Raw genomic sequence first — 14,747 nt, forward strand, 5'->3', positions numbered from 1 at the left:
AAACTTTGTTCTGTTTTACGGCTGTGATTTAGCGAATGTTCTCCGATATAGTGCTCCAATTTCACGAGTGACATTTTTACACAAACCAGCACGCTTACCCCATGCACAGAATAACAGCACACACTGAATAGTTTCAGGGAAATGCCAATCATGTTACGACTTAATTTCCTCCTCTAGAATTCAAGTGTTACTATAAATCCCCAAAATGCTGTCAAATACAGTAAAACTGTACTTTTAAAATAGGTGTATGTATAAGTGTAGGATTTTCACATTCATCTGCTGAGGATAATATACAGCTAATTAGTTAAATAACCCAAGAAAATACAAGATCAAAAATACAAGACACATGTCGCTCATGCTTCTTGTTAGAAAAAATGTGATAAATTTACATCAATACACACATTATTATTTTGATATCGACCAGTTTCGAATCATCATTGAATGCTGATCCTGCCGCATGTCTACTTTATTCTGTGCCACGGACTGTTTGTGTTTTCTAGAAAGCCAACCACAACATTGCTTCCCTGTAGAGTTGGTACTTGACTTCAGTTTTAGTCGTCTATGTATCACAGTTTGTGCTCGTGTGAGAAGGAGAAGTCAGTTGAAGACAATGACAGTAGCGGTCATGTTTGTCTACAGTAAATTGTCCACCTTCTACACCCACCACATGCTTACTGCATTGGTGAAAGGGTCGTTCTCCTCCTAAAAGCTTGCCTGTGCAAATAGTCTTCCACTTCAGCTAACAGGGGCTACGAGGCACCACAAACATCCTGCCGCCTTGTATTTATTCCAAGTAGAAGTGGACATTAGGTGGGAAAGCTGTGGTTAGTAGGGCAAGCAATTTTTTTTTTCAAAGGACGGGATGGTGTTGGATGCGTACAGTTTCTGTCTTCTCTTCTCAAGCAAATCTCCCCTTTTCAGACATCAACAGACAAGATAATAAGACACTCAGAGCACAATTCCGTATTATATTCAGCAACCAAAGGCTCATCTCTTGTCAGTTTGCATTTACTCTTCCAAGGATGTGACGCTTCTATCATCATGCTGTCAAAGTGAGCCAGGCTGGAACGACAGGAGCACTCATTTCATACACTTACTGTCTACATGAAATGGTCTGCACTTATTCGGATTCTGCCAAAATGGTGGAACATTTTCACAAAGGTCACCTAGAGACCCCCCTCCCCAAAAAGAGCAAAATGAATCTTTCATCGATTCCTGGTATTGGAGGTCATTCGGAACAAAAAGTCCACGCCAAATGCCAAATCTGCTGTAATGCTGCTGCTGGCTTGTTAGGCTTCACTTACAATCAGATTGTATGATGGATTAGTTAAGTGAATGTCATCTGGACTTTTAATGGATTAGTTACTCACACATGTCTTTATTTGGGAGGGAATTTAGAGTTGCATCATTAACAAGTAGCAGTACTTCTCCTTAGAGCTGTAGTCAACTCAATTCTGCCTTCTGTTCAGCTGATTGATGTCGACGATGTGGGAAAACAATCTGCACGTAATCTCTAAAATTGCCTAAATTAATTTGAAATAAACATAAAAATCTATGTGCAGCATAGTCAATCTTTTTTTTTTTTTTACTTAATTTGTATATAATTAAATAATAACACTCAAAGCCGACTGCCGTACACCTGCTCATATTTATAGGATTAAAACTTTTTTTTTGTTCTTTAGTCTTATTTCAAACAATGCGGGTAGTTTATTTATTTGACAAAACATATTGATATTTTCTGATATGTTTACACTCAAGAAGTATCACCCGGGTAAAGGGTTTTTAAAACCAGCCCAATCTGAAAAAATAATCAACCACCCGAACCCGCCCGCAAACTTTGTTGAACACTGGTTGAGCATATCTATCAACCAACCTTCTTCTTCTTAAATGTAGCTATAAACTATTTTTACTTCGCGAACGTTACATCAACCTTTTTTTTTAACTTAGATTGTAATACTAATATCCTCCTTTAAATCTAGTAGTTGGCTTATAAGTGACCAAATTCAGTTTACTGAAAGTCAGAGATGTCAACGTGACACATCAAATGTGTTTCTTCTATTTGTGTGGAGTTGATGAACACTATTGTCTACACATAGGAAAAGATGGAGCTACTCAGTTGAAAACAAATAAAACTAATAGTGGACCTTGACTTGATCTTGTATAATTATTTCAATACCAATAAAATCCACTAATTGTGTATATTAATATACTTTGTGCATATATACTTCATATTATTATTATGTCGTTAAGATATGGGACTGTCTTTTGTGCAAAATTCTCGTTTGCCTTTGTGTGTATACGTGTGTATGAATTTGCAAGGAAACACACACACACACACACTGCTGGAGGCACAAGTTCTTATTATTTTTGTGTAATCAGCTTAGTGAGCAGGATGCATGGTGGGATAGGCTGCTTGCTGATGCAAAGAGCCACGTAATGTTGTGTGGTGAGGTTAAGTAATAAAGTGGCACAAACCCAGTGCTGAATGGGCCACGTTGAGTAAATAAGAGTGGATAAAGGAGAACACGTCTCTCCCCAGGAGGAGGATCTCATTATGGGGATTTCAGCTGTCTGCGCAGACTTGAAAACAAGCTTAATGCATGCCTATAAAGCAGGTGTAATACATTTGCTAATGTGCCCGCAGTGCTCATGGCTACAGCAACACAATCCCTGCGTGGCATGGAGGACAGGGAGGATGAGCTCAAGGAGGACTTCTTGTTTTCCTTGCAAACAGCAGTAAAGGTCATCCGGTTTCACGGATGCTTGGTTATGCAGAAATGACTTTGAGCAAAATAACGAACTTCAAAATTCCTGACAATATAATTCTCCCTGTTGTTTGTGTATTTAAAGTAGAGAAGATTACTGTTGCCTTGACTCGAAAGTATTCCAAACAAAAGCACATCACAAGTTTTGTAGGTGCATAGCTGTGGAGAAAATAAATTGAATTTCAATATGCATATATTTTAGTTATACGCTGTCTTTTAAGTTGGAAAATCATTTTCAGAGAAACGTATATGTTGTGTAGCATGCGCTCCATAACCAATATAAGCCTTTCATGTAGAGCTAACAAAGAGGCATCACATCTCCTGGCATGGACACGGTTGGTGTTGTTGAGATGTAATTGAAGCTGCAAGGGTCACATTTTCGGAATAGAAATTACAGTCTTGTCTTTGACTTGTGTGGCGTGAACCAGAGATGCATCCCACAACCCTTGTGTCCTTCACAAGCCTTTATTATTTATAACGCTCGCTCTTTGAGCAATGACCAGTACTAATGCATAACCTTCTGTCCTTCTGGCTGATTCGCTTCCTTTGAAACCAAAGATTGAGGCAGGAGAAGTGGGTGTATGGTGGATGAGGCAGGGGTGTGGGCGGGCGGAAGGAAGGAGGGGGTGCTAGTATAGGGCAGTGGAGATCCAGGCTATCGAGAAGTTATTATGTTTTTTCCCTTTATATCTGAGGATGTGAAATAACACTGTGATGATTCTTTTCTCCAGAATAGAGTTATGGGCTTCAAAGCAATACTATTTCCAGACGTCCCTCCTTCCACTATTTGTCTGCTCCACCATAATAATGTGCTGGGTGGGGTGGGGTGTGATGGGATGGGCTGGTTGTCTTTTAGCTCCATGATTATTTACTGGTCTCCACCTTAAACCACTCAGCTCTGTAAATATCACTGCAACAGGGGAGCACAGTAACAACTAATACAGGTATTTTTTTTCCAGACAAACTATTTTGGAGATAAACTCTGTAAAGCTCAGGTTCAGTGGAGGTAATTCTTGTGCAGCTTGTATCACCTGATGTCATCCTATAGTGATTGAGCCTGTGCTGTCGCGCTGGTGTGATCCATTGTTATAATACCTCTATGACAGAAGGAACGGGGGAGGAGGGGGGAGGAGAAGAGGCTTTGAGGGGCAAGGGGTAGAAAGTGGGACATAGGCAGCATTAGTGCCGGATAGCCTGGGGGTCCCAGGCTGATGTGTCAGGCATGACATGTGGGTGTCTAGCCCCCACACGCACAAACACACACACACACTCTTGCCCTCACACCCCACTACTTCGAAATGTCCTGCAGCTGACCACATGCAACATAGGATCAACACAAATCTCCAAAACGTTCCTGCTTTTAGAGTGATTATAGTTTGAAAATACTTGTTTGCGGTTCAACTGTAACTGATGATATTTTTTTTATTAACAATGAATCTGTTCAGAATAGTCAAAACACGTCCATTTCAATTTTCCAGAGCCAAGGTGATAACTATTTATTTTTTCAACCAATCAAATCACCATATTTGAGAAGCTGGAACTAGTAAATGTTTGACATTCTGGCTTGATGAATAACTCCAAATTATTATGTGGTTGGAAAAATTGGAAGAACTTCAATAATGTCATGTTGTTTGACTAAGCGATTCAACACTTGTAATTTATACAGAAATTATTTCTCACTTCATTTTTTAGTTTTTACTGTGGCGCTTTCTTTAATTAGATGATTTAAAAAAAAAATTGTATTCAAAAAAAGATTATTTTGATGATTTGGTAAATAATGCTAATTATTTTCTCAACCTATCAATTAAAAGCTTTGTCTATAAAACCTTAGCAGCAAATATCTATTTCAAAAACGCCAATGTGGTCTTCAGATATCTTATTTTGTCCGACCAACAGTCCAAAACCCAAATAAATGTACTTTACGTGTTATAAAACAGGGTTTCTTTGCCTGAAAATTAATTATTCTGTCCTTGAAATTGATGCATTTTTCATTGATCAACTAACTGATTGTGAATTGTTTCAACTCTAGTCATTGAAGCCTTGGGTTTCCATACAGACAAAGTATGACACAGAGTGAGAAGAAAGCCGTTATTCTGCACCGGGGGGCAGGCGACCGGCACCAGAATCCTATTTACAGCAAATATCCTTTAAGTAATTTAGGAGGCGGAGCAACAGTGAAGCAGGCATCTCCTAAAAGGCTTACTGTTCTCTAAAGCTAGTCTTCGTCTCAGCGTCCCACCTTCGCTGATGGCTATAAAAGGATGAAGAATAATTTGGATTGTTATTTGCCTCTTTCAACCCTGAGCTAATCAGGTTGACATTGCTTTGGGAATGAGGAGGACGCTCCATAACAGATGTGCTCATGTGCAAAGTGTCCCAAGTCCCCTGTGAAGATGCAACACAAAAGCCCTCTTCCATCCTCCCCTCCCCTTCCTCTTCCCTTCTCCATCCTCCTCTCTCCATCACACCGTCTCTCCTTCTTGACCTTTGAAATGGGCATTGCCTCTTCTCACCAATTTACCTCCCTCTGGTCCCTCTCATGCTGGTGCTGCTTCTATCTCCACTCCAGCATCAAGGGAGAGACAGGTAAGAGCTGGAGCCGAGCACTCTCATGTCAAAGAGCCTTTTGGTAAAGACCTGTGGCCACGAGTGAGAGCATAAGTGTTGGAGCGCAGAGTCCATGCAGATTCATCCAGAAACTGGGCGCTTGCTTTTACAAACTGAAGTGTACTATTTTCTTTTGTTTACATCCGAAACCTCCAGCCAGTGGAGACATCTATTACACCGCTGCATCCATTTCCTCCCTGCCTGTCCTTCTGCTTCTTCCGTCCTCCGAGTCGTCTCAGCTGCTCGTGGCTTAACAATCGCCTCGGAAAAAGTCACAGAACTGCTGAGGTATAAAATCCTTTCTGTTCGGCACACTCCACGGCACCACCTCCTATGTAATTCCTTAACTCCATAATTCCACTTTGTGCCAGAATAATGAATGAGATAGTTTTTTTTGCCCTCCCCTGTAAGTTCTCCGCCCTTGCGCGATGAGGAATCTTGCTTTAATGTTAGAGGCCCAGAAAAAGTGCCGTGGCCTCTTCTCCCTCTTGCCCTCCGCTGGGCTCTTAATTAAGGAAATGACAGCTCTTCTAGCAGCAGCAGTAGCTATAACGCGGCTAATAGTGTTACAGGCAGCCAGTCAAAAGTCCGTCTCTGGTGATTTTCTATCTCCAGAAACACTATTGACCTATCCTTTGCAGCTTCTCCACCCCAGCCTCTAAACAGAGTATTACTTCCCTGCCGGTCCGGAGGGAGCCATCTGACTAAGAGCACCTGGAGTTATTGGCAGCAGATTATACCCTGTGTTATTGTTGAGGGCTTTGGTGGTAGTAATGAAACACTAAGCTAAATCACTGGTGATTTGGGCCCTCTTGCATTCTACAAGGAGTTAAGTCAATCACTAGGAAGCCGACACCGCATGTTATATAGGCTGCTCTCCTCCATACGGCGCCATGCTTTGTATGTAACGATACTTTTCGGACTTTATTCCTGGCTGCTTCAGCTGGAAAAATGGAAGTGAAATGAGGTGTTGCGCTACATTTCTGTCTCTCTCGACTCTCTCTGCAATGCAACATCAACTTTCAAAGTGGTATTAACAAAATCAATGGGCGAGCAATCTCGGACAATTGGTTGTGTATTGATGAAATTAAAGCTTTTGTATGATGTGGCTTGTTTATCTGGGCCCATCCTTTACGCTTCAACGGCTCACAGATCGCTGTCCAACAAACGCTCTCAATCAACAGCAGAGCACATGTTTGATGACGGAAATCATATTGCTGTTTTGCATATTTGTGCGCTCTAATAATTATCTCTACTTCAATAATTCAATGTATTATAACAATTACGAATGTAATCCTCTTATAATCTTCGGTCTTTTTAAATGTGTTCACATGTGAAATTATTTTCTATGGATTAGATTTCAGTGGCAAAATGATTGACACCATCTTAATAGCAAACACATGCACTCAGCCAGACATTTTCAAAAGGACCATTATAAAAATGGGGGTTGGCTGTTCATTCTGAATAGCCTGAATCGTTACCAGGCCTCTCTCGTACATTTGACAACTTACATAATGCATTTCCACTAAAATAGCTTAAGTGTTAAAGCTTCTTTTATGGGCAAAAATTGATTCATGAATGCTTTGAGGCGAAAGCTAACATGAACACAAAGCTTTCAATAACACTCATTTTATTCAGACTGTCAATGTATGAAGTGGTTGCATTAGACAAGGTGGCATGCTGATTGCTTCATGAAATCCAGGCTAATTGTTTTGTGGTGTAGTCCTTGGGGCACCCTGCATTAAGACAGGCTGAACGAAGTCAAATAAATATGGCTTTTTGCCCCCCCCTCAACCGCCCAACACACAAGCACACACACACAGACCTTCTGCCTTGTGTGGCATTGAAAGTCGCTCTCCAGTGGCCACTTTGGTGATCAATGAAAAATAATTTATAAAGCGGTGGATATTGGCAACATTTCCATGACATAAGTTGCATCAAAATGCACTCTGTGCCCTGTAATATATATAATTATTTCACTTCCATGAAAAAGTATTTTCAATAAAAAGTATCACCATGTCTCTGTCAGCGTGAGTTTTAAATGATTAAGACTTTATTCATGTAATTTAATTCATCCTCTTATTGTCAGTCAAGGTTGTGATAAACTAGCATACCTGTGTATTTAAGGGTTAAAAAGTTTTTATTTAATGATATTATACCGTAACAGTAGTTTCACTGCTTAAGAAGATGAAGCATGAATGTCCTAGATACATGCAAAGCTATGTTGAATGCACATCGCCTGTTCTTTCCTCCGTTTGGCCTCTTCTTTCATCTCTCCTCACATCAATACATCCATTCATTTCATTTTACCATTTGTGTAACCTGTGTATCACAGCATCAAAGGACTTTCTTTTTAGTAAAGGTTTGAACGAGATATTTTCTCTTTTTCCACTGTATATAGTATTAATCTCAATTTTGAAAACCATTTAAGAATCATTGACATTGGATAAGCAGATTTTTTTTTTTTGAAAGAAAAGCAAAACATACAAAGATGCTAGCAATAAAAAAGAATTGAAGACCAACTCCCTGGGCTTTTCTCCTGTCAGCTATTTAATTTAGTTAAATAAATTACACAAATCCTTTGGGGCAAGATGTGCATGTGTATTTATTTATTATCGATTCTTTTCCCTGCGATAAATGTGTTATCGTTACAAATATTTGCAAGGCGATGAAGCTTTCTAAGTTATTGTGAAATGAAGGCATCAAATAATCGTTATTCAGTAAGTCTCCCACACTGCTTATCTGATAGAATACATTATTCACAACCAATATCTTAACTACAGTCATGAGCCATACAGGAGCCTATCGATGATGTTATAAAGTCTCATTCCTTCATTAGAGCTGAATATCTTCATTTAGAAAATTGGCTTTGTTACGATGATAAATAGAAAATGAACAGTGTGTCAGCAGCATTTGGTGAATTGGCTCTGAGCTGGTGGGAAAGTTGCTGTAAATGAAAATCACACTGAGAGGCATTACTTTCATTTAAACATCCAAAGTGGAAATTAACTGCTTGGAGACAATACCGCTAATGAAATCCAGTAAAAAAAAAAAAAAAAATGGCCTCATAATATTCACCCTTCAAAATAAATGTGAAATTATACAGCAGTTTATGATGATATTGTACTCTATCTGTCACTTTCTATTGACTCTAATTCAGCCACAAAGTATCTCCTGTATGCTCAGATTGAGCGTAATTCCAGATACTGAGTGCACAGGGTGGGGCCGCGCACAACGTGGTCCATAATGGGTGAAATAATTGGCGAAAAGAGACTGGCTTGTCAAAATATTCACTGCGTTGAGAGGCTGATAAGCGAGAGGATGCGGACCTTCATCGAGAAGCAGGGCCAGCAAGCCAGAGGTAGGAACCAGCTAGAAAAATCAGGCTCCCCCTTGGGCTTTCACATCAGCCATCAAATGCTCGAGGTTTGTTAGGTCATGCCACTCACCAATTATGTGGATTTTATGTAGAGATGAAATGATTTTATTTGGCGGAGGCGAGTTAAAAATGTAATGCATAAATATACATGACAGGCAATGAGATCTTTCGGGCAAGGCTATTCAATAGTCTGCTCGGTATAAAGCTTTTAGAAAAGGACTAAAACCACTGCATGCACTCTATGTTTCACAAGAAAAAAACCTATTCATCCTGGTTTCAGCAGACAAAGAAGGTTTCCCTTTTAAATTCAAACTCAATACTCGATCAGAGCAGCACTACTAAGAAAGAAATTAATGCACTGGACAACTTCTCTCCGACATAAATATGTCTAAAGAAACTTCTTTGGATAATTGCTCGAAGGACATCTGTGTTCACCCTGGTTGAGGTTAATGTTGTAAAATATATGTAAGATATATATCAATAAAAGGCCTCAAGTTCTCATTGGTCCTCTTTGTAATAGCACATAGTGTGATTGCTTTTGCAGCGACACAACTTCACCTTCACCAACTTATTACAAAAGACATTCATCCTCAACATCTTTTCTGAAATTACAAAAAAATCTCTTATTTTTATGAAATGATCCTGAATCTTGCCGTTGTTTCTTTGTTTATTGTGTTGAGTGTTTGTCAAAGTTCACAAGGCTATTGTTTTGTTTCGAGTTTTCTGCACATTCCTTTCATATTAGTTTCCTCCAGCGTTTAGCTTTCCTCTTCTTTTAAACAAATACTCCCAGAAAATTAAATGAAGACATTTTTAGTCAAGTTGTATTTTTCTTCTGGGCGGTCAGTTTGGGGAAAGACATCTAAAAGAAGTTAAATTTTTCTGACAGTTCTTTCTGCAAGATTGACTCGTCTTTGCACTCAGCCAGCCTTTGTGTCCACAGTGAGGCATTGTGAAATCTCGATATCATGGAGGTGGAAGGGTGAAGGTCAAAGCAGTCTCTCTGACCTCTCAGAGCGATCCACACTCTGCACTGCTGAGAGATTCTGTGAGATAGCGATTGCTATGGTATCCAATCGGTGGTGTCCTTTGTTTTCCCCGCAGCCATCAGCAAGCTTATTATCATGTCCCTGTCTGCTCCACTCCACTCTGCCCTCATAGCAAACAGGTCTAATTGTGTCTCGTAGCTGCAGGCCCAGAGCAGAGGAGGGTGGGATTGGGTTTAGATGAGTGATACTCGGTGATGTAAATGGCTGAATAATATGGCCCCAGCGTTTGTGGTGGAGCTCTATCTCTCAGCGGTAATCTAGGCCATCGGGGACCCGCCAGTATGCATCATCCCCCATCAATGAGCCTCTCCGCTGGTTGGTAATTTATTCAGCGCTACAGCGGTTATTGATAAAGCACTTAAATACAAATTCCCCTCCTTTCCCAACTGCCCTCCTCTGCGCCGTACGGCGCTGTGTTGTCATATCACAACGTGGTCTGTGTTGTGTGTTTATCTACTTATGTTCTCTGTTGATCTAAGCTGGATTCTTTGTTGTCTCCTTTTTCTTTCTGCATGGATCTCGGCCCGTTGCTCTCCCAGGAGCTCGTGACGGTTCGGTCCAGTCTGACACCAGCAGCAGTCCCGAGCTGAGTCACCTGAGCCACCCAGGATTCCCGATGGGTCCACAGGTGAGCGAGGATATCTGCAACAAACTGAAGCCAAACTTAAGACACTCTGTTCAATCATTGATAGTGTGAAAAAGTTGAGTATGCAAATATTTTTGATTCGAGTTGTTTTATTGTCGTTAAGGTTATACAGGTACAACGAGAGGCTCAATAACAGTAGAAAAAATAGTGAATATAAGAAGACATAATATATAATAAAATGTAAGAAACAACATAAATATCCATCAGGAAACATAATGAGGCTGCTCATCCGGTGTCAACAACCACCTTGAGGCTTTCACAAAGTTTTCAAAAGCCGGAACTGCCACAAATTGACACGAGTTATGACACCTCTACTCAACTATAAAAGTTAAGTAAGCCGCCTTCTCATCAAGCTTACAAGAGTCTGCAGAAATGTAATTCAATAAAACTGCCATAATAAGATATTAGACAAACAAATGTAAAACGATTTGTGCTCTTGAACCCAATCTTTTCGAGCAGCAGTGTATGTGTGTGTGTGTGTATATGTGTGTGTGTGTGTGTGTGTGCGTGCGCATGTGTAATAAACTAAAATATTATTAAGCAAACAAAGGTGTAGAAGCTATTCAGGCACAACAAGAATCCATTCTTAATCTCCTAATTATCTATTGTTGATTGTCCCTGAAAACTTTGCTTCAAATCTAGAGTCTTTTAAGTTCTTCATATAGGCATTTGTATTGTCTCTAAATATGTAGACAGTGTGTCTTCATCTCAGCATAACTTCTGAACGCCTAAATATTCTGCAAAAGGATGTAGCTGACCAAAGCAGAGAGCTGACACCCTCCTCAGGTTTAAAGTCAAGAAGAAACACAGGTGACATCAGATACAAAGGTATAATACTTTTGCCAAGTGCAGTGAGAGCTCTGACCAAACGTAGGTCAAAATACAACTCACTGTTTGATTCTCCCTTCCTCATCTCTCCTCCTCTTTGATTCTGAGTCATGTTGGATAATATAAAAACAAGCATTGTCGTACCGTAACCCTCTGTGAGGTACTGTAATGATGATAAACCAGTGGACAAACACATTGTTGGCTTCCTTATGTTTGATGACGTCGTCCCCCGGTCCTCTTGTTGTCTTCAGTGTGGGCTCCTTTGTGGTTTATTATATTCAGAACTCCAAGATGCCAATCTAAGTTCATTATATCAGGAGCAACTCGAAAAAGTGACGACTAACTCGGCTGTTAATTGTGTTATGTTTACTTTGGTAAGAGCCATATTGAGAAGAAGATTAAGGTGTGTGTCAGTTGCTGTAATGAACTTTAAATCTGTCAGTGCGTGTGGCGAGTGAAACCAAAGAAAACACCACTCACTGAATGCTAAACTGTGAATCGTTTTTCAGCTAAGTTGTGAAGTCGTAAGGTATTTTGTCATCACACATCAAATGTAATTGACTTGTGGCACTAATGAGCTGACAATGCAGGCCTTGTCAAAACAAGCAGGGAAGCAAGGATCCCGAGCCTGCAGCCCTGTTAATAGCTCAATCTGGCTTTGTCCTATCTGATTGGATTTATTGGCCTGGTGGCTCCGCGATGTTTAATGAACATCTATCTCATTAGTGTTGCTCACTGTCACCGCTCAACACGCAAACACAGACACGCGTCAGGTTCCCTCCACCCTCTTTAATAAGGCCATTCTCCCTGCTCCCAGTGTTACTCAAGGACAGTCAATCCTCATCAGGATAAACAAAGGAGGAAACACGAGAGAGGGAGAGTCGTTTTTGTTGGGCAGGTTTGGAGGGTGAGAAATCCCCAGTGAAAGAGTCAATCTGCTGCAGGTGGAAATGAAGAATGAGCTTAATTAAAAGTAGTTTTTTTGATTACAGACGCCCTGGCCGGTGAAAGCCACTGTTTTTGTAATAGATAAGAAATACACACAAAAGGAAGGCATCTCGAGCAGGAAGCAGTTACAGTCTGAGCCTCAGCAGGCGGCTCTCAACAGTCACCATCTAATATATTAATGCTGTCAGTACAGTCTCTGTGAAGCTAACACTTTTCAGAAACAAAGGCGCTCCGCATGCCATACCCAATTCTCTTGTTCCAGGATCAATATGTTTTGATAGATTCTCGCTCCAGAGCCGGATATTGTTCGAACAACCATTATCCGATGGTAGTTTACCCAACATGAATCCACCTTCCTTCTGTTTCCCACTCGCAGTTAGGATGACAAAAGTCTGCTATCTGGGTGATTATGGGCAATTTCTCAGTGCCAGAGCTGCCAAGCAGATAGAAGGGCCTATTCTCCCCTGATGGGCAGAGAGGCTGGGTACCACATCCAGTCCTGAGTGGGGCTGCTTCCCCATCCAGAGCCCAACACACACACACCCAGTCTGTGCGTCTGTGTGGCCCCTAGGAGACCACTTCTCAACACTCAGCCGTCAGCCTGCCAAGCCCTGTACTACAGCACCTATGGAGAGGAAGAGTGAGAGTATCGGGCGAAAAGCCAGAAGGTGAACTGCGGTTGTTAATCTAGATGAGAGGAGCTTGGGATTGTCGGAGTAAAGGCTTGTTGTGTGGCTGCAGAGTCGAGCTGATTATGTTCATGCTAAATGCATTCTTATCTCTGATTTAGATGTGTGTATATATACAGTGTTCTCACTTCAGATGAAGATCATAATCAGTCTTAAACTGGCTTAACAAGAGGCCTAAAGACTAAGAGCTTTTCCATGCTTTAAAAAAAACAACTCCAAAGTGATGTCTCTCTGCAGCTGCCTGTTTCTCAAAAGTTGCCTGTAATGATAAATAAATCAGGGCTACATCTGATAATTGCAGAATTGTCTTTTAATGTTATTCTCTTCTATGTGAGGCTGTCTTTGCTGTCAAGCCTGGCAGTCTCATTTTGTTTGACTCAGAGATGAATGTTCAAAGAGTGTCTTTGATTATATGTTGCTTCGATTCAAGATTAAATTTAGTATAAAATGCAAGATTAAACATATGTCACTTGCAGTGAACAAACGGGTAGCCTTTGTTATTGTCCTTTGAGGATTCTTTGCGCTCCCGATTTATTAATTCATCTTTTTAAAGTTAATGGCTAATGTCATTTTGAATGCTCTCAGAAGCGTCAGACATTGTCATTTGTTATGTGCCGTTGTTGCGTATCAAAGCAAATGTTGAGAAAGCGGAATCCTATATGGTGTGTATGATTACTCCTGCCAGCAACAATCACTTCTCCGTGCTTTTTGCTATTCTTTGAACGCCTTAAAAACACAAACAGGTATTCATTTGTCTCTCAGTGCAAATATTTCGCCCTGAGATCTCCGCGCGTTACGGCTTTAAACCCACACAACCTCGTACCTTGTGAAAAAAAAAACGTGATTGCATGTATGTCGGAGTGGGCGCAGGCGTTCTGCACCATGCAGGGTTATCACAGTGACACGCCTGTCACCTAGGAGCACCAGACTTGGGAGTATGGTGGGGTCTTCGCACCAGTCAGCCCGCTCTGCCTCCTGTGCGAGCTGCAGACACGCCATGCAAAACAGAAGCAGATAGCTGACAATTGGAGTTAAAGGCTTGTGAACTTAAGTCACAGTGGAGGAGTCAACGCAGTGCAGCCAGGCTTACTTAGCAACGTCTAAAGACTGCTTTACTGCGGACACAACACAAGCTGACAGTGTATTATTTTATTCCAAACAATTCAATTCAATGTTTAAAGAGTAATTTTGTTGGATTTTGCAGCATCCTCAGTATCTCTTGTCTCGTACCTCCTGTGTAAATTCAGTTTGACATGCTCAAAGGCTGACATAATTTGAAAAAAAAAGGTTTTTATCAGAATGAACACAATTTAAGATGTCGTTCTCTGTGTATTCAGGGAGATTTCAGCCACGGTACAAACATTACCACTTCTGGCTCAAAGCCCTCGATGAAAAATGGGTTGGTGTGTTTCCAAACCGACTTCCTCGGAAAATACATTTGAAGAGATCTTCTACTGTGCAAAATATCTCAGAGCGATACTTCTGATAACATATCTTTTCCTCTATGGGTATGACTGCACCGAATCCACTTGAACTAATATGAATGAATGGATACATGAAGACTTGAGAGTGATGCGTTATATCCCTCATCAAAAGAGTAAAGTACTGCTATGTTTTTTTAGAAAAGCACTGTGTATTTCAGGCACATTTTTTGTGGTACCAGGGATTTGTTCAATGGGAGGAAACATAAATCACTCTGCATCTCTGTGAAAGAAAGATTCTCAGCTCTTTTACAAAGATTGGATTTCATCTCTGTCTGTACCAACGGCAGTGTGTTTTGACTGTCAGTCTGTGACACAGCAAAGCACAGAATTCATCTGCAAAACAACTGCATTC

The 14,747-nt window shown here is 40.7% G+C and overlaps 1 protein-coding gene across 3 annotated transcripts in view; it reads left to right on the forward strand.

The window, feature by feature from the left end:
* Window positions 1-14,747, forward strand: part of pou6f2 (POU class 6 homeobox 2) — a 73,589-nt gene that overhangs the window by 10,526 nt on the left and 48,316 nt on the right. For all 3 annotated transcript variants that reach the window (XM_068582371.1, XM_068582370.1, XM_068582372.1), the window contains exon 5: window positions 10,340-10,428. In XM_068582371.1, coding sequence (XP_068438472.1) covers window positions 10,340-10,428 — 89 coding nt within the window. The remainder of the gene's footprint in view (window positions 1-10,339; window positions 10,429-14,747) is intronic.

The sequence above is a fragment of the Clinocottus analis genome, unplaced genomic scaffold (assembly GCF_023055335.1).
Source record: "Clinocottus analis isolate CAN_PGR_092001 unplaced genomic scaffold, fCliAna1.0.p SCAF_18, whole genome shotgun sequence".
Taxonomy (NCBI): Eukaryota; Metazoa; Chordata; class Actinopteri; order Perciformes; family Cottidae; genus Clinocottus; species Clinocottus analis.